The sequence below is a fragment of the Eumetopias jubatus genome, unplaced genomic scaffold (assembly GCF_037043125.1).
Source record: "Eumetopias jubatus isolate StellerSeaLion01/CBP00866 unplaced genomic scaffold, mEumJub1_p1.0 scaffold_14, whole genome shotgun sequence".
NCBI classification, from domain to species: domain Eukaryota; kingdom Metazoa; phylum Chordata; class Mammalia; order Carnivora; family Otariidae; genus Eumetopias; species Eumetopias jubatus.
The window spans coordinates 108,038,700-108,057,830 of NW_028274820.1; the positions used below are offsets into that span (position 1 = coordinate 108,038,700).

General features: G+C 52.9%; 1 protein-coding gene across 2 annotated transcripts in view; it reads right to left on the reverse strand.

Annotated features, from left to right (window-relative positions):
* PTPRN2 (protein tyrosine phosphatase receptor type N2) overlaps positions 1 to 19,131 on the reverse strand; it is an 812,882-nt gene that overhangs the window by 437,458 nt on the left and 356,293 nt on the right. For both annotated transcript variants that reach the window (XM_088018277.1, XM_028092397.2), the window contains one exon: positions 3,428 to 3,514. In XM_088018277.1, coding sequence (XP_087874403.1) covers positions 3,428 to 3,514 — 87 coding nt within the window. The remainder of the gene's footprint in view (positions 1 to 3,427; positions 3,515 to 19,131) is intronic.

Below are 19,131 nucleotides of genomic sequence, written 5' to 3' on the forward strand. Positions count from 1 at the left end.
GACACCACCCCACCAGACACCCCCCACACTAGCACCTCCCACCAGACAGCCCCCCACCAGACACCACCCCACCAGACACCCCTCCTGCCAGACACCCCCCCACACCGGACACCGCTCCCCCACCACAGCTCCGACATGGACACCACGGCACCAGAAGCCCCTCCAGTCCTGACACCCCTCCCATCAGATGCCCCTCTCCAGAAGATGCCCCTCGCCCAGACCCAAGCCCCTCCAGTCCTGACACCCCCAGCCCCAGCCCGCACCAGAAGCCTCTCCTGTCGGAAGCCTGCCTTGCCCCGCCCTGGCCTCTGGGCCTCCCACCACTGCCCTGAGACTCTTGGAGGCGGATGGGCCTGGCTGAGGATGTGGAGAGAGGGAGGCGACTGGTGGGCAATGCAGAAACCGTGGGACAGGGGACTGAAGATGGGCTAAACATGCTTGTTGACCTTGGACACCCGTGTCCCGTTCTCTCTGGGAGACACCTTCCTTCAACAAGAGACTTCTCGCTGCTAGAAAAGTCGTGGACACGTGGTCAGTGGCCGCCAGTTGTGTGAAAGGCTCAGTCCTACAGCGTTCAGTGGGCTCATGTGCGGGGCCTGCCCCTGGGGGTGGGCGATGCGGCAGGCCGCCATGGGGGCTTCCGGCCTGGCCCAAGGGCAGCCCCCCTCCTCGGCGGTGGACTCTGGGTCGCACCCACCTGACCCACCTCGGCCTGCAGAGCTCCACGCGGTTCCTGAGGCCCTCCCCTGTCCTGAGGACACCCTCCTCCCAAACCCCGCTGTCCCAGCAGCACGGAGCCCAGGTCACGAGGCACACACACCCCGACTTCCAACAAGCAAGCAGTGGCAGGGGGCCGAGTCTCCAGGAAGCACAAGGCCTCCGTGTGCGGGGACCTCTGCCTTCTATTTGGCGCTCACTCACCCCAGAGCGCAGGGGGAAATAATGAAAATTCAATAAATACAGTCACCAGTGGGGCCAGGCCACGTTTTACTCTGAAGCCTCTCCGTGTGATTACTTTTTTGTCTAATGTTCTCAATAACGGGCCTGAGCTGTGTGAACATCCTCCAAAAGCTCAGGCCACCCCGGCCCCTCCTGGGAGCTCCCCGTGGAGATGTGAGGGGAGCTGTTGTTTACCGCCTTCCAACTGCTCCCAGGACATTTTCCCCTCTGATGAAGGAGGCACTCATTCATTCATTCACTCCCTCAACAGCAACATGTCCCTGGCCCCAGCAGATGAATTTCGGGGGCCACATTCAGTGTCTCCTACTTGTGGATGGAGGGGCAAGGACTGCCCCCCGCCCTGGCTGGTGGGCATGGCGTGGGTGCTGCCCGCACTCCGCAAGTCCTGCGCTGGGTGCCTGATGTGAACGTGTCAGGGACCACTGTGAGCCCCGCCCTCGGGGTCCGGAGGTGAAGACTGCAGATGACTAGCCATGTGTGGGGTGCAGGCATACCGGGCATTTCCCTCTGCTTCTCTGAAGGGAATGGTCGGCGCCACCAGGTCAGGACTGGCTCTCTCTGCAAGCGATCTGCTTAACTGCACCCGAGACGCATGCCCTGGGCAAAGGGCCTGGGGGGGCCTCCTGTGTTCACGCTGAGCCCCCGAGTCCAGCAGCCATGCCCCTTCCGCAGGGTCGCATACGGATGGGCATAGACGCCTGCATGCACCTGGCATGGAGTCCTGCATGGGGGGGAATGTGCTCGGACAAAGGACAGTTCTCAAAGGTGTCTAAATGACAGGTTGGAATAAAAGCTGCTCCCACAGGGCTGGCATGTGGCTCAACTGACCAGGCAATGACGCAGTCACACGTGGGTGTCTCCCAATCTCTCAGCTCTTGCCCACACTCATGACTACCTCTCCAAGGCTGAAACCCCACCTGGCATGGGGTTGGGACCACCAACACTCATCTAGAAACCTCAGCGGCCCCAAGGCACTTGGGCCTCCACCTGTGTCCCTTATAATAGAAACATGCTCTCCTGATGTAAAGTCTCTGGTAGCCTGCCAGCCCATGGAAGGAACGCCATACTCCTCACAAGGGCCTTGGGGCCCACCCGAGCTGCCCTGCCTGTTCGCATGGGGCACGCAGTCCCTCCTGCCTGGAGGCAGCCGGGCACCTGCTCTCCAGACCTCACAGCCTCTGGCCCCTTGTTTCCACATGAACTAGGGCTGCCTGACCTTTTCCAGCTCTGCTCTGTGCCCATTTCTGATGGAATGTCATGCTCTCTGCTCCACCTTGGCACAGTGTTCTGTAAACATTTGTTGAATGAAAAGCTGCGTCTTGGGGCGCCTGGGTGGCTCAGTTGGTTAAGCGTCTGCCTTCAGCTCAGGCCATGATCCCAGGGTCCTGGGATCGAGCCCCAGGTTGGGCTTCCTGCTCAGCGGGGAGCCTGCTTCTCCCTCTCCCTCTGCCTGAAGCTCCCCCTGCTTGTGTTCCCTCTCTCTCTGTCAAATGAATAAATAAAATCTTAAAAAAAAAAAAAAAGAAAGGAAAGGAAAGAAAAGCTGTGTCTTGTAGATGGTCCCTTTTGCTGGGGCAAAGATGATACAAGAGCCCTCATTTGTCGGAGAGACGGGCTGCACTGTCGTCAGCGGCAAGGAGCCCAAGGAAGTGAATCTGGGCTTACTGTTAGGACTAGGACTCGGCCTGGGCCCTCTCTCCCAACTTCTGGCTCCTTTCTACTCAAAATAAAGGGTGATGAACTTCCAAATGAGTTAACAGCTGTAGGGAAAGAGCTTGGACAGCCCCACCGAGTGGCAAGACTTGCCGACGGTCAAACTGTATTTCCAGGACTGAAGGCCCCGGGCCAGCCGTTTGTGTAAACAGATAGCTCGGCTGAGCCTCTTATTTCCAGGCCTGAGTGGCTCACAGCACACCACTGATCCGTCCCTAGACGACTTTCTGGACTGACCTCCATGTCCGGACCTCCCCCCAGTCTCCAGTGCCACCGAATCTGCCTCCAGCCTCTCCCCTGATGATGAGAGAGGCTGGTCGTGCTCGGGGGACGTGGTGCAGCAAGTACGTGGCAGGGTGTGCATGCTGGAGGCACTCCCTAAGTGCTGACTTTTCACGGACACGCACCGTCCCTGGGCTCGGACTCATCTGCAGCGGGGTGGGGCCCAGGCACCGGAATGTTCTAGAGCCCCCCAGGCAATTCTAGGTGCAGCAGGGCTGAGCACCGTGGCCCCAGTGGGCCCTGTCCTTCCAGGAGATTATAATTCTCACAATTACAGTCCAGTTTCAGCTGCACTTAAATAACTTACCAAACCCACCTGGAATTTTCCTTCCGTCTCTCTCCTGAACTGTTTCTCTCTGATATAATTAACAAGAACCCCAAGCACACAGTTCTTTCCCTTGCAAACCAATTATGAAATGGAACCTGATGTGAGTGGAGACTAAAAGCCCCGGATCCCGCACCCGGCACTCACGCGATGTCTGGGAAGACACTCATCGGCACCTCCAGGAGCCGCGCGATGCTCTCCATCAGCTCCTTCCCCTTCTCTGGGCTCAGGGGGCTGTTGAGGAGAGTGGGGGGCAGCGTTACAAAATGGAACTCATCAACACTTGAGAAGCTGCGCGTCCCCCATGCCCCCACCTCAGCGCCTGTGGCATTCCTGTCACATAGTGACCAGGCTCTCAGGGCAGCCGGGATCAGGTGCTTCTTCAGGCATGATGAATCACCTGGATTTCCCAGCAATGAGACAAACAATACAGTGCAAATGGAATTGTTAGAAGCGTGATGGGCCCGTGATGCAGCGACCGCTCAACTCAGCCTTCAATAAAAAATATAATGGGGGGGTGGGAGGGGAGGGCACAACACAGGAAGGAGAGAGAAAAGACGGGAGGCGGAAAAGCAGATGCTGAAAATCGAGTTTCAGGATGGGCGTCAAATGTACAAAGGAAACACATTTTTAAATGGGCTTGTTTCTAAAATGAGTGATGTGCCATGAAAGAGATGTGAACGGGACACATCTGAAGGTAAACACGGAGACCAGAGGGGCTGCGCGCAGCAACCCCCTGGGAGGGGCAGGGGTGCTCCGGGATGATGCGCCCCAGGCCCGCGGAAGACCCAGCTCCACCGTAACCGTGCGGCTCACAGCTGCAACGACCAGTCCTGAATCCCAGCACACGGCTGCATAAGTCACGCCCGCCTGTGAAACCCTGTTAGCAGAGTTTCAGAGAATATTCCGTTATGTTGTCATATAAAAGCTGCTGCACAGCAACCACCGTTGTCCCGGCCAACCTCTCGTGCCCTTGGCCAAGGTGACAGGAGACGGGCTAGGTGCAGCAACAAACAGACCGGGCCCTGCCTTCCTGGGGCCTGCATTCGAGCGGCACACGGGCACTGTTGTGGATTGAAGTGTGTCACCCAAGCTTCACATGTTCAGTCCTAAATCCAGAACCTCAGAATGTGACCTTACGTGGGAAGAAGTCACTGCTGACTGTCATATGCTATGAGGAGGGCATCAGGGTGGTTCCGAATCCAATGTCGCCAGAGTCCCCGTAGGAGGAGGACATGCACAGGGGTGAGTCGGGAAGCATCCAGAGTCCCCGCGGCTCCAAGAGCCAATGGGGTGCAGGGTGCAAGCAGGAGCCAACCAGGATCCAGCAACACCAGGACTGGGCAGGAGGGTGCAGGGGGGGCCTGCAGGCTTGGGCTCAGAGGCGATGGGTGTGTCATGGCACCAGGAGGTGACCCAGGAGCATGCGAGATGGAGAAGCATGGGAAGGAAATTCGGGAATTCTCCTGTGGACACATCATAACAGACAGAGCCCACGCTGAGCATCTGAGCTGGGAGCAGCTGGGGAAAGCAGCCTTCAGAGAATGGCTAAAGCAGGAATCCGGGGGGACAGAGCCAGCAAGGAGGAGCTGAGGGCCCTTGGAGGCCTCAGTTAGAGATGGAGAAGCGGGCTGGGGTCAGGAGTTGCCGGCTTGCCCCACAACTGTCCTGGGGTGTCCCATGCACGTGCAGCCACAGCAGGACGGACACTCCCGTCCTCTAAGGGAAGGCTGGTAATGAGCCACGGCACCAAGCCGCCCCCCACCACCTTCTGTCAGTGGGGACAGGAACTGGACTTCTTCCTAGGGACACCGGTTTCTGCAGGAGGCTCTCTACCCACAGCCAGGCCTGCTCTCCATGCCTCACCCGTTGTTCTAGATCTCTTGCCAACCTGCAGGGTGCTGTTCTGCCCTAAAGTGAGAAAGGAGAGGCCTGATGCAGGTCTGCGATCAGGACCTTCGGCCCTCCATCCTGCTTCCCAGGCAAGAGTGAGATGCCCAGGGCTGGGGACCCTTCCAGGAAGGAAAGACAAGTCCTACAAGCCTCCTAACACAGGGGCTGTTCACATTATGCTGTAAATTAGAACACATTTTCAGGTCAGTGTGTGCACGTGGTGTGAAAGTGCACCCTTTTACCTCGTCACTCGACCTGACTTAGAAATCCCCCCAGGCATCTTGCAGAGCCCACACTTGGGCCCACGAGGGGGTGAGACACCGACGGGGGAAGGGGTCCACCTGGAACCTTTGTGTCTTCATCATTACTCCCTGCCTGTCCACCCGGAGCTGCAGGCTGGAGCTCGCCTTTCATCAGCCAGCCCAGAGCCCCAAGAAGGCCTGTGTCTAAACCAAGTGTGCAGGGACCTCGAGCCACTCTGGGGAAAGGCCATGGTGCTGTGTGCAGACTCAGGAAGAGGAGAGCAGCAACACCAGGAAGGTGTGTTCACTACAAGTCAGATCTGGACAAAGAACCACAGCCGCACAAAGCCCTAATCCAGGACGTGGGCGCCAGCAACGCAGCAGGTGCTTGGAGGCCCTCGTGGCAGAGCTCTGGTGCCCCTGCCCCCGTGGCTCTCAGATGGCCACTCTTCCTGTAACCAGGCCCGCCAGATGCAGCGCAGGCGGGCGGACAACCAGCATCTGCCGACGCGAGTGACGGGGTGAGGTCTACAGCGAACCAGAGCCGCCCTGACCTACGCAGCCCATGTGCCCCAGGCCAGACCCCAGCCAGGACACATTCCTGCTTCACAGACCCCCACCAAGGGCACAGACCCCGCCTCCTTGGGCCCCGCCCCGGCAGCTCCCCTGGACTCCCAGCACCCGGGACAGCGGAGCCCGACGCCGGCCCCCACCGCACCTGCAGCCAGCCTGGGGGCTCCCTACTCGGTGCTTCCCTGCTGGCCTCCTAGGCCAGGCAGATGAGTGCAGCCAGGTGAGGCCTGGATGGGGCAGCTCGTCCGCCCCCGCCGGCGCCACCAGCACGACCCAGCTGCAGGCTCCTGTGTGGCCCAGGGCGGCGGTCAGGCTTTTGCCTCGCGGGTGTGGGCTTCGGCCACGGCACCAGCTGCCCCGCACACGGACACGAGCAGATGTGATGTGTGTGTGAATGGAACAAATGTGTGAATACACAGGAAGATGTCAAAACGTCTCACGCTGAAAATCATTAAAACGTAAGTTATTAAAGGAGTCCCACCTAGCTGACAAGAGTTACTGTGTAAATCAAGGACAATGGGCATAAAAGCCCCTCGAACCCTGAACAGCTCTCCAGCCCCAGACTCTATTACTAACAGCCTGATTCCAGCCTCATGGCAACACCTCTCTTGGCGGGGCCGTGTGTGGAAACCAATCCGAGCTCCTCCCCAGACCCGCAAGAACATGCCCCTGTTCAACCCTCTCTCAAGGGAGGGGCCTGGTGTGCTGTCAGTGGCTTCTCAGGGTAGTTTTCTGTGTAATTTCACAATCAAAAGGCAATCGCTTGCCCTTCAACCAGGAGGACCTGCTGTCTTCCTTTCCCGCCCATTTCCAATGCCTATTCCCCAAGAAGGGGCCTGTTTGGCCCCCAGGCTCCAGCCTGCAGTGGGTGCTGGGGAGGGCAAGGGTCCGAAAGGCAGCGTCAAGGGAAGCCCCCACAAACATGGCCTTGATGATCCCCGAGAGACAGCAGGGCCTGAGGTGTTGCACTTGGGGTGCTGCTCCTCGATCTACAACAGAGATGAGTGAGGTCGTGCTCAGGGTCACTCATGTGAGCCAGGAGGGGACGCCACAGTCGGAGACCAGAGCTAGAGTCGCTCAACCCGAACAGATGACAAGTGGGTGAACGTGTTATCTACCAAGGCATCAAAGTGTGGAGGAGACAGTGGGACCAAGGAAGTAGTCTGCTAGTCGTCAAAAAATTCACAGGGTGAATACGAATTGTTTATAGAGCTAGTGGAACACTAGAATAACAGAACGTGCAAATTTAACGCACCAGACAGTAGACCCCAGCGAGAAAGGCAAGAGCCACTGGGTTGCTTTTCCCACGAAGAGAGGAGCCAGCACGGTCCACCGGGGGATGGGCAAGCGGAACACGCCTGAAAGAAACAGCTCAAAGGGGCCGCCCAGAGAAATCCTGTCTGTGCAGAGGGGGTCCTGGCTGCCAGAACGTGCCCCCGGGCACTGGGCAGACACCCTGGAAATGCACCTGTGTGGTGGCCCCCGCGAGTGTGACTGCCCACACTCCACTCTACCCCCTTCCCACCCACACCCCCGAATGTCCTGTGTGACCACAGAACATCCCTGCAAATCCTTGGGACGGAGGTGACGCAAGGCCCCGTCCTGTACCTGAGCACAGGTGTGCTCAGAGTAACAGAGCACAGGGTCTCAGCCTAGCACCCTTCTATCTCCGAGAGTTTGAACGGATGACAGGAATACGTGTACATGGCCAAGCGAGGGGCTTCATTTGAAGGGGCGGCATCAGGCACGCAGCCCAGAGCGGGAATGACAGCTCAATCTAGGAAAATGGGCCCTCAGGTGACAATTACCAGGTGAGGAGTAGGAAAAATGAAGTTCTGTTTGATGCTGCATGCACTGAGGTGCCCCCGCGGCCCCACCCAACTTGCTGTCCTGGTCCTTCATGGGAGGGTCGGCAGGCGTTCACTCAGGACGTGCTTCGTCTGCAAATGTTTCTGCGCCCCCTCGGAGGACGCTGCCAGCAGGAGACGTGCAGGGGCCTCCCTGTGACTATGGGGCCACAAACACTGGTCTCCCTCCAGCCCTGTGCTCTGCGAATGGACTCGGAGCTGGAGCCCTGCAAAGTGAATCCACATGGCCTCGGACAGGAGGCATCAGGAGACACCACCGACTCCCCAGGTGTGCACACACACACCTTGCAGACACAGGAGACTCCCCAGGTGTGCACACACACACACACCTGTGTGTGCTTGAGACAGTGGAAGAGTTGTACATGTCCACACACGCCGACGTGCTCACCAAGAGGAGCACTGGCACTAAAACCAGCGAGGGTTGTAGTGATGACGTGCACTCCTGGATCGACACTCCCAGGGCCCCCTGCCTGCCCGGCCACCCCTCCCTCATGTGCCCCACACTCACAATGCCACAAAGTGTTTCCTCCCCTCATCCTGCCCACCAACCAGGCCTCCCACATTCTAACCAGTGGGCCCGCGTGGCTCCCTCCTTTTTCTAAAACTCCCTCTGCTTTGATGTAGAAGCCCCGAGGCCACCACCTATTACGGAAGCTCTCTTAACGATTTCACATGTTTTAACCCTCTTCCTGTCTCCAAAGTGCACATTCAGTGAGGGCACAAACCACATCTCATCCTTTTTTGTACCTCCAGAACCTACTGTCCCATGCTGGACCTAAACCAGCTTCCCAACCAAGTTTAGTACCAGATTTCATGAATTCTGTGCTCAAGCCTGTTTTAAACCAAAGGGTGACATTAGGTGATGGGGAACCCAGAGGCTTTATCATGAGTCCCAGCCCCGCTTAGGCCTCATGAGTGTCTAATGACCCTACGTTCCTTCACCCCACAATGCATACAGTTAACACTTGTATCTGCAGCATGATTATTTAAAACGGCCTTAAAGATAATGATGAAATCCGCCAGGATACGTGTAGGAACCCTCCTGCCTCCACAAGGAGACCCCTGATCACACCAGCTGCCTGACGGGTGCCGCAGCTCCTCCCGCAGTGCTCCCCCCCTCCCACGGCTCGCTGTCTGGGCTGGAGCACCAAGCACAAATGGCTTACAACAATAGCGGGTCCAGTCAATAGTTAGACCAATAAGATGGTGCTGATTGTGCTCAAAATGAGCATGCAGTTATTTCTATTTTATTTTTAAAATACATGGCCATCATCTGTCATTTCATGGTCTGAACTTCCTTAGAAAGCAGTTGGGAGTTAATCTCAAAAATCAATGGACGGATATGGCACATGCAATTTCATCTGTGTGTCGGTGACACCCTCATCACCGGGACGCCCGATCCTGCCGTGGAGGGAGAGACGCAAGCCGTGCCGGCGGCTCGGCCCTCACCGCCTGCCTCGACATCTAGCGGCTGAGAGGGCTCGCAAAAGCTAGATGCTATCTGCTCTGACGCTTTTCCTTTCTGAAGCACAGCAACATGTTAACACGACTGCGGAATCGTCGTGAAGTCAGATGCCCCTAGGGACCTACTAAAGTAGCAAAACAGGAGAAAATCTAAAGCATTCACACCACTCACTTGATGGGAAGCCCACAGGAGAAGCAACAGTACCCCCGTTTCCCACGATGGCCTCCATGCCACGCACAGGATGTGGACTTCCATGGTGCCCTGAAATCACCGTGGGAATGAGAGGACAGACGAAAAATTAGAAAAACTGTTATGTCAGACGGTGAAGGAGTTGTGGAGAGCACCCTAACACAGGAGTAGTGGCAATAACTTCAGGTGAGAAGTGTTAGGGGCCACGGGAGGCCTTGAAGGTTGCCCTTATGCTGAGGCCGCACGCAACACTCTCACGTAATGCTCACAGCAGACCGGTGAGGAAGGTACTGTTGTGAACCTCGTTTTAAAGGACTGGAAACGGAGATCAGAGAAAATAATTTAAGCTCCAGGACATGCCACCAGTAAGTCCCAAAACCTAAACGTTACTCATCAGTGAGGGTGTGATACGGGCTTCCAAACTGCAGGGCAAGCCCAGGTAACGGCTGCATCCTTCCCTGTGTTTTACCTTAACTAAGCTGCAGAGTGTCTGCACCCATCATTCCTCCAGGCCCTGTTTTGGCAACAGTGTTACTGTCTCTTCCTTACGGGCCCAGACGGTCCTGCCAACCAGACACCCACGTCTAGGACTCTATGTTCAAGAGCTGACAGTTTGTGCTTCTGCTTCTTCACTTCCTGATTTCAGATATTTTACTATTCATTCGAAAATTTACCAAAGGTAGGGAATTAAATGATTGATGGATTGCAAAATGATATCAGTCAACTCTGATACAAACTTTTTTGATGAGATATTTTAAACCAATGGATAAAATGAGGTTTTCATGGGATTCCCCAATTATTCTAGCTATCCCTATATATTGTTTTTAATAAATAACAATATTTATTCTATTTAAATAATATTATAAGCTAGTTACACTTTTGTTAACCCATAGGAATTCTCCCCAATGTAGAGAAAAGACATTTCTCATGGGAGAAATGAGAGAGGAGCTGCCATGATTCAAAATCTCAACCTTGATTCAGTATCACCTTTCTTTCCTGCAGAGAAATAAACCCAATGTCTTCTGGAGAATGACTGAGTGAGCTCATGGTAATTTGTGCAACCAAACTGATTCTTCTGACTGCTGAGCCCACAGGTTTCTAGAGTACATGCAAATTCGTCTGGAGATGCCAGAACCCTGAATTACTCTTTCTAGTGAAGTTGTTGACAGACACCAACTCTTCACAGGTAAAACAAATCAATTGGTGAAAAACTGTTGTATTCCAACAACTTTAAGATGAGACTATACTTCTCACCACAAGTATATTTATTTCTCTAAATTTTTGGAAAAAAATATTTGCCAACAGCTTAATACAAATCTAAGTACACAATGTCTTAGAGTTATTTTTATGGAAAGTATTGACATCAGAAAGATAAAATGAGGAAGGTAGTACAAAAATGTAGAGCTTTAGTACACATTCAAAGTTTTTATCAGCTTGAAACAGGCTGTTCTAAACATATGGTATTTCATGTAAGCCTAATAGTAACCACAAAGCAAAAGCCTATAATATGTACACAAAAGAGAAAGAGAAAGAAATGTAGGCACACCACTATAGAAAATCATCAAATCACAGAGGAGGAAAGAAAGGGAAAGGAACAAAGGAATCGCCAAACAGCCAGAAAATAATTTACTAAATGGCAAAATGAAGCCCATACTTATCAGTAATTACTTTAAATGTAAATGGACTAAAATCTCTGATCAAAGACACAGGTGGCTGAATGGATAGGGAAAAAACCCAACAATGCCCAACTCCATGCAGCCTACAAGAGACTCACTTCAGCACTGATGACACCAACAGACTTAAAGTGAAGAGATGAAGAAAGATAGTCCATGAAAAGGGAAACCAGAGGTAGATAAACTGATGTTAGACAAAACAGACTTTAAGGCAAAGATTGTTAACAAGAGACAAAAAAAGATGATTATATAATAATAAAGAGGTCAGTTCATCAAGAGGATATAACATTTGTAAATATTTATGCATCCAACATAGGAGCCCCTAAATACATAAACAAATATCAACACATCTGAAGGGAGAAAAAGACAGGAATATAATAACAGCAGAGACCAGAAGGACCTAACAGATACATGAAGGACTTTCCACCCCGTAGCAGCAGAATACACATTTTTCTCAAGCGCCCATGGAACATTCTCCAGGATGGATCACATGACAGGACAGATCACATGACAAATCTTAATAAATTTAAGAAGACTGAGATCATATCACGCATCTTTTCCGACCACAATGGTATGAAACTAGAAATCAATTATAAGAAGAAAACTTGAACATTCACAAATATATGGAGATTAAATGATATACTCCTGAACAACCAATGGGTCAAAGAAGAAATAAAAAAATACCTGAGACAAGCGAAACTGGAAATGTAACACACCAAAATGTGTGGGACGTAGAACAGGGTTCTAAGAGGCTTTCTTATGGTGAAGAATGCTTGCATTAAGAAGGAAGAAAGATCTCAAATAAACAGCCTGACTTTACAACTCAAGAAACTAGAAAAAAGAGGCATAAATGAAGGCCAAAGCTAGCAGAAGGAAGGAAATAATAAAGATCAGAACAGATGAAACAGAGACTGAAAAGACAATAGAAAAGATAAATGAAACTAAGAGCTGGTTTTTTTTTTTTTTGAAAAGATAAATAAAACAGATAAACCTCTGGCTAAGCTTACCAAGAAAAAAAAAACTTAAATAAATAAAATCAGAAATGAAAAAGAAGACATGACTACTGCCACAGAAATACAACAGGTCCTAAGAAACAACTACAAACAATTATTTGCCAACAAAATGACTACCAAGAAAAAGGGTAAATTCCTGGAAACATCCAACTGACGGAGCTTGAACCGTGATGAAAGAGAAAATCTGAAGATGCCAATAAGTAAGGAGACTGAACCAGTAAACAAACACCTCCCAACAAAGAAATGCCCAGGATCAGATGAGTTCTACCAAACATCCTAAGAAGAATCACTACCAATCCTTCTCAAACTTCCATAAACAGAAGAGGGGCGAACACTTCCAAACTCATCTTACAAGGCCAGCATTATCTTGATACCAGTCAGACAAGGACGCCACAAGAAAAGAAAGCTACAGGACAATATCTCTGATGAAATACAGATGCAAAATCCATAAATAAAATATTAACAAAACAAATTCAACAATACATTAAGAGGATCACACACCATGATCAAGTGGGATTAATTCCAAGGATGCAAGGATGGTTCAACATCTGCAAATCGAACAGGGTGACACACCACATTAACAAGATGAAGGATAACAAGTCCTGATCATCTCAGTAGAGGCAGGGAAAGCACATGACAAAATTCAACATCTATTGATGATAAAAACTCAACAGAGCAGGCATAGTAGGAATGGTAGTGCAGCCCGCTGGAATCTTGCCAAAAGCCCAATGGGTAAAATAGTCTGGGAACTGTAGTGCTCTGTCCAGGCCAGCTCACAGCACAGACAACATTTTGCAGGTCAGCCTCACAGTGCAGAGAAAGAAAGGAGAGCTGAGGGAATGGCCCAGTGGCCAGCACACCTGCTGACCAGTGTCCCTCCATCCACTGAACCCACCTTTCCTCATTCCTTCTCCACTCAGCAGCAGAGGGACCTGGGAGAGTGGGACCCTGACCACACCACTTGCCCGCTTGTCCTCTAGTGGTGTCCCATGTCTGCTGGGGGCAAGGACCCAAATCCTTGCTGGGGCCCTGAGGCCTGGCCAGCCTTTCTCATGCTTACTGCCCCCACCTTCCCCCGGCCTTATTTCAGCTCCTGAAATGTCCATGCTACTCCTGATGCAGGCGCTTTGCAAATGCTGTTCTCTTTGGAACATGATTTCCTTCCCACCCACCTGCCCACTACAGAGCTTGAAGTAACGGCCATACAAGTTTATCTGAAGCTTGAATGGGCCTTCTACATAGTTAGAATATAGGGGGTGTGCTGGAATTCAGTGACCCGTGGCCAGCTCTTCTAGTAAGACACTCTTATTTTTTTAAGTCATTGTCTCAATGAAGTCAATATTCCACAAACGAGCTACATTAGGACACTATTTTTCCCCATTCTTCCTTTTCCTTCCACCTTCATTTGTCATCTGCAGTTTACTTGTATTTTGACAGCCTAGCAAGTCTCTTCCTATTTTTCTCCCTTGTTCTTACTCCCTCCCATTTGGAGTGATATTTAAACTGCTTAACTCAGATAGGTTTAATTGGAGGTCAACTTATAAAGCAGATGACACTTTTCAAAAATCAATTGCCATGTTTAGGCTCTGAAGGTCCCTGGAGAGTTCTACTATGGACTTTCTTCCTGAAGAGCAAAAGCCAAGCTTCCCCAACAATTACAGAAGTCCGATACCAAACCAGGCTGTACCACCACGATGACAGAGATGCATGGACCTAACTGCCAGAGAAGGCGGGCCTGTGAACACACGGGCACAGAGGCAGAGAGGGCACAGCTGAAACTGACAATACAGGCATGAAGGCGAGTGTAGATCAGGGGCAGATACAGGTGTGGACACGGAGGGCCACAAGTGCACGTGGTACAGATACAGATACACGTGATGAGACCAGGTACATTTTTGGATGCGGCACACAGACACTGATACAGATCAGTGGTACAGATGCAGGTAGAGACACAGACACACAAATACTGATGGAGGTGGTCACAGGTGGGCACAGGTGTGGGTAGACGATGCAGGTGCACACGCGGATGTATCAATGTAGGTGTAGACGCACAGACACTGATGGAGATATAGTCGGGTACAGACACGGGTGGATGGTGTTGATGTGGCGTAGGTGCAGGTGTACATACGGAGATGCGGGTGTAAACACAGATGTAGACAGGTACTGATGGTGACCCCCTTGCTGCCATCAGATGTCACTGCGGCCCAGAGTCCCAGCATTGTCGGAACCTTCTGAGACCCTCTTGCGTTTCAAGCACCCAGGCTGAGCTGCAGAACTAACCTGTAGGAGTCAGACTCTAAGGACAAGCATGGAGCAGACAGAATGTTAAATGTCCAAGTTCCAGGTTTGGTCAGAGTGGGCTGGGCTGGGCTGTTCCAATATTTCCTTTTCCTCCCTGTTCCCCACCACCACCAATTTCACACTCTGCCACAAAAAGAGAGCATCAGATGTGAGAAAGGGGGCTGGCTCACCACAGTCCGAGACCATGAAAGAGCCCCTTCCTGGCCTGGCATCATCTCTTCTGAATGTCTTCCAACAGGCTAGACATGGCCAAGCCAACTCAGAAGCCATTTGGTAAAAGATGCCCTGGAAGTGTCTCTAACGCCCACCATATTTGCACTTTCATGGTATTTTCTCACGCTGTCTACCGCCATAGTTAGAGGTCAGACAAGTTTGAAATTTCTTCCAGTTCTAGAATTCAGCCAATAACAGACATCAAAATCCAACACATCACTCTAACCTCAACAAAGGAGATGAAAGTGGGCCTACAGAGTCAGAGGCATCAAAGACCAGACAGCCAGTGCAAGGGGTGAACCTTAGATCCTGAGCCAAAATCCAACGAACAAAATTCTGACGTGGATGTGACAACAGAGCTGAACGCAGGCTCGACACCTGATGCTACTAAGGCTTGATGGTATGTTACAAAGAAAGATCCTTATATTTTAGAGCTATTTCATAAAATGTTTCCAAGAAAGTGGGGTTTGTTTGAAAGCAACATGAGAGGTGGGTGTAAATGGGGGTGTGTGGATGGGGCAAGGTTGGGCCTGGGCCATTATCTCTGTGCATGTTCAAGATCTTGCATTAGAAAGAGCGAGACACAAATCCATCCTTTGCCTCATGAAAAATATGAAACTGAACAGCCAGGGAGGCCTGTTGGACGAGGTACTTGGGGACAAGCCAGGCTTGTGAGCCCAAGGCCTTGGGAACATGGCGGGCAGGTGCCAGGACAGGGGCCTGGGCACCTGCATCGTGACTATCAGAGGTCTTTGTACCAGTGCTTCCTTCAGGGCAGGTCTGGGGGTGAGGGTGCCCCCAACACCGATGCTGGGAGGAGTTTCTAAAGAGAGCCTCTACTTAGAAGCCAAAGCCTTATTGCCAGGACTTTTAAAAACTCCATTCTGTGACTTCAGACTTGTGTTACAATCTGATCCTCAAACTGCCTTGGGAAGAACCTTCACATCAACTATATCCATTTTCCTAGAATTTACCAAAAGCCGCTTCAAGGTGATTCTTCGACTAGCTGATGAGCAGATGTCGGGATGGTTCCAGAAGCCTGCCTCCCTTGCTCCCAGTTCCCCCACATCACCTGGCAGCACTGGGAGGGGCCAGGACACCCAGAGCAGCCCCTCCTGCGAGGAGTGTGACATCTGTGTGCGACACTGCAACCTCAGTGGCTTCCCGGTGGCCAGAGCGAAGGCTTCCAGAAGAAGGGGCAGGGCTTTTGAGGGGCCCTGGCTCAGCCTGGGGCGTCAGGAGGGCTCCCCAAAGACAGCACGATGAGGAGCTCAGGAGCAGTGCGTGCCAGGGGGTAGCACTCAGAGTGGGATGAACACTTCCAGGGCCCCGTGACAGCCCTGCACATTCCCGGAGCGGGATGGCGGGGGGCGCGGCAGAGCACCGTGGTGCGGAAGCAGGGAGAGGGTGAGTCTGCAGAGCCCGCAGGGCTTGGGCCTCCACCTCGAGGGCAGTGGAAGCACCGCAAAGTCTGAAGAGGAAAGAGGGGCACAGTCAGGTTTAGGTGATGGAGGATCCTGCTGGGGGTCAACGTGCCTGACAGACTGGGGAAAGGCGGGGGGATGCAGGACCAGCAATAAGAAAGAGGTCCCTGCAGCTACCAGCGCGAGAGCAGCCGACCACCAAGAGCAGGAGGAGCGCGGGGTGAGGAGTGGCCAGGTCGGGAGATCCTCACCGCTTGGGAGGAGGCGGGGAAGGGTGCTGGTGCCAGTGCCGCCCCAGGCATGAGCCCTGGAGGAGGAAGCATGGCGCCGGGAGATGCTGACTGTGCCACCATGCAGAGCTTCAGGCTTCTTTCCCACGCCCAAGAGGAGGGGCGGCATGGAGGTACTCCCCGGAGCACGGGAAGGACAGCATCCTCAAGGACGAGAAAGCTGGGAAGGTTCTGGGAGAATGGAGCGGCCTCAGATAGCTGCTGTGGCCGGTGGACGGGGAAGGTTGCTGGCTTCAGGAAGTGCCAGGCAGAGGGGAGGAGAGGGAGGGCAGACGGCCAGGAGGTGCTGAGTTTGGCAGATGGAATTTTGTGGCTGACAGGAGGAGGCAATGAGCGGGGAGTCAGGGTGAGAAGTTTATAGGAAAGCCTAGCTCAAGTTTTGATACAGGTTCTGAGATTCTTTAACTCACGGGCTTGGGGGCCCACTCAGTTAGAGCTGTTTGCATTCTCTGGATAAAGTCTCACCGTGAAGCTTTTTATGCTCTCCTCATCTGAACTCCAAAACAGCCCGTGAGTTAAACTGAGAGTGTCTGACTCCGTAAGGGAGAACTGCACTGGGCTTGTTTTGAATCTCCTTCCTTCTTTGGGGACCTCTGCCGGGCCCCCACGTTGCAGGGGCCCAGTAAGTACGTGCTGATGCCCCAGGCAGGGGTGCCTACAGAAAGGCCAGAGCTGGGCCGCAACCTGGGGCTCAGAGACCACTGCTCACCATTCTTGTCACAGACATCCCCCACAACTACCAACTCTGCAGTCAAGGATTTTAGATTTGGAAATGTGTGGTTTTTCTTCTTGTTGTTGAGCATACAAGCCAATGTGACTATTTTTACTCATTGGCTATACGCCCCCATACCTAAAATCTCAGATGACAATGAATCCGTCACCCTGCACATGGTCTCTTGACACAAATGAAGGAGATGAGTGGCGACACAACAGTGAACTTGTCACATTCAGGAAAGACCCCTAGAAGCTGTACTTTCTGAACAAAAAGTTCGAACATATCATCTGAGACGTGGTCTGAGAGTAGAACAGAATAAACAAAACCTGCAGACACTACAACTGCAGAATCTGTCCACAAGCCTGTGAAGATTTCTTTTCTCTACCAAAGAAGGGAAAACAGGCCATGGCACTGGTCCACCCCCCTCCCCGCGTCCTCGTCTGCCTTCCCTGCAACCACCATGGGCCCCATGGCCCTGGTGCAGCTCTGAGGGGCTCCGCGGGCAGCCAGGGGTCTCTGCACAGGCGGGGAGAGGACGACTGGACTCTGCCCCCTGTGGCTCAGCTATGACCCCTCCCCTCCCACCACACTGACCTCAGGGGGGACAGCATGTCCCCCCTGAGCATAGGGGTTTTCACATCTTCAAGTCTGTGATGGGAAAAGCAATCTCCTCCTGGGACAGCTCTAAAAGGAACCTGATTCTCAATTTAGAGAAATGATTTAGAAAGACGTGTCTGACAGGAAGGGGAGCAGGTCGTCTGCCCACGCACGAGGCCTCCTCTGGCTCATGCCCGAACCTCTGGGAGCTGGCACACACTCAGAGGACTGACCGCTGAACCTTCTTCCAGACCTGCATTCCCAAGACCCTTGTGGCTCGTCGGTGAAGAGACGGTAGAACATGCCTGCCGTCTCGGTGGCGTCTCCTTAACAGGCATCAGGCTGAGTCCCCATCAGGGCCGAGCTGCTGGGAGTGGCAGCCACACCGAGCTGCCCATGACGCAGGAGACATGTCAGTCAGTAGAAAATCGTCTGTGATATTGCTGGTGGGCGTGTCCCAGGCAAGAGTTTTATGGGAAGAAAACACTGGAGAAAACTTAGGACCAACCTGTCCGTTTCAGAACACTGACGGGCGTCAGAGGCCCGCTACACTTCCGGCACTTTCCTCCAGCACCCTGGCCCCAGGTCCCCCTGCTCCAGCCCTGCAACCTTCTCCCTCCACTCATGTTCTGTCACTCCATGGCTCTCTGTTCATGGCTCCCGGCTGACCTCATCTAGCACGACGGACCTGCTCTGCCCCAGGGCTGCTCTCCGTGAATCAACCGCTCTTCCCAGCAGCCCCCCGCCCCCGACAGCCGGCCCCGCGGCCCATCTTCACCCCTCCAGGCTGAAGAGCAAATGGGGACCGAAGCTTTGCCAGAGCAGCAGGCTTCCGTGCAGGACGGCGGGGCTCTCGATGATCCACGCACAAGCTGCCTGCGGCCCGTGAGGACAGTGGCGTCACTGTCTCCTGCCCAGAGCTCAGCCTCCACAGGAGCCCGCCTCTCCAAAGCCAGTCTGGTCACTCAGATGTCCTTCCACAGGACTACACCCCAAACACGAGGGTGTCTAGAAGAGAGGCGCACCCGGAGAGCCACGTGCTCTTACGCGTTTCTCGATCAGAGGTACAACGCAGGTTCTCCTTTGCTGAGACAAACGTCTCCCTTGGCTGCAAATTCACCTTCCGTATGCTAGCTCTTCTGAACTCAAAACACCTCTAAAATCACTCTTGGAGGAAAGGGACGGCCATCCTGACCTTCAGCCATTCTTGGAGGGTCCATCCAGCACACACGCACAACACAGATACACACAGATGAATACAGACACTGCACACACGTGCACACGCACACAGATACATAGATGAATACAGACACTGCACACATGCACACAACACACAGATGAATACAGACACCGCACACACGTGCACACACACACAACACACAGATGAATACAGAC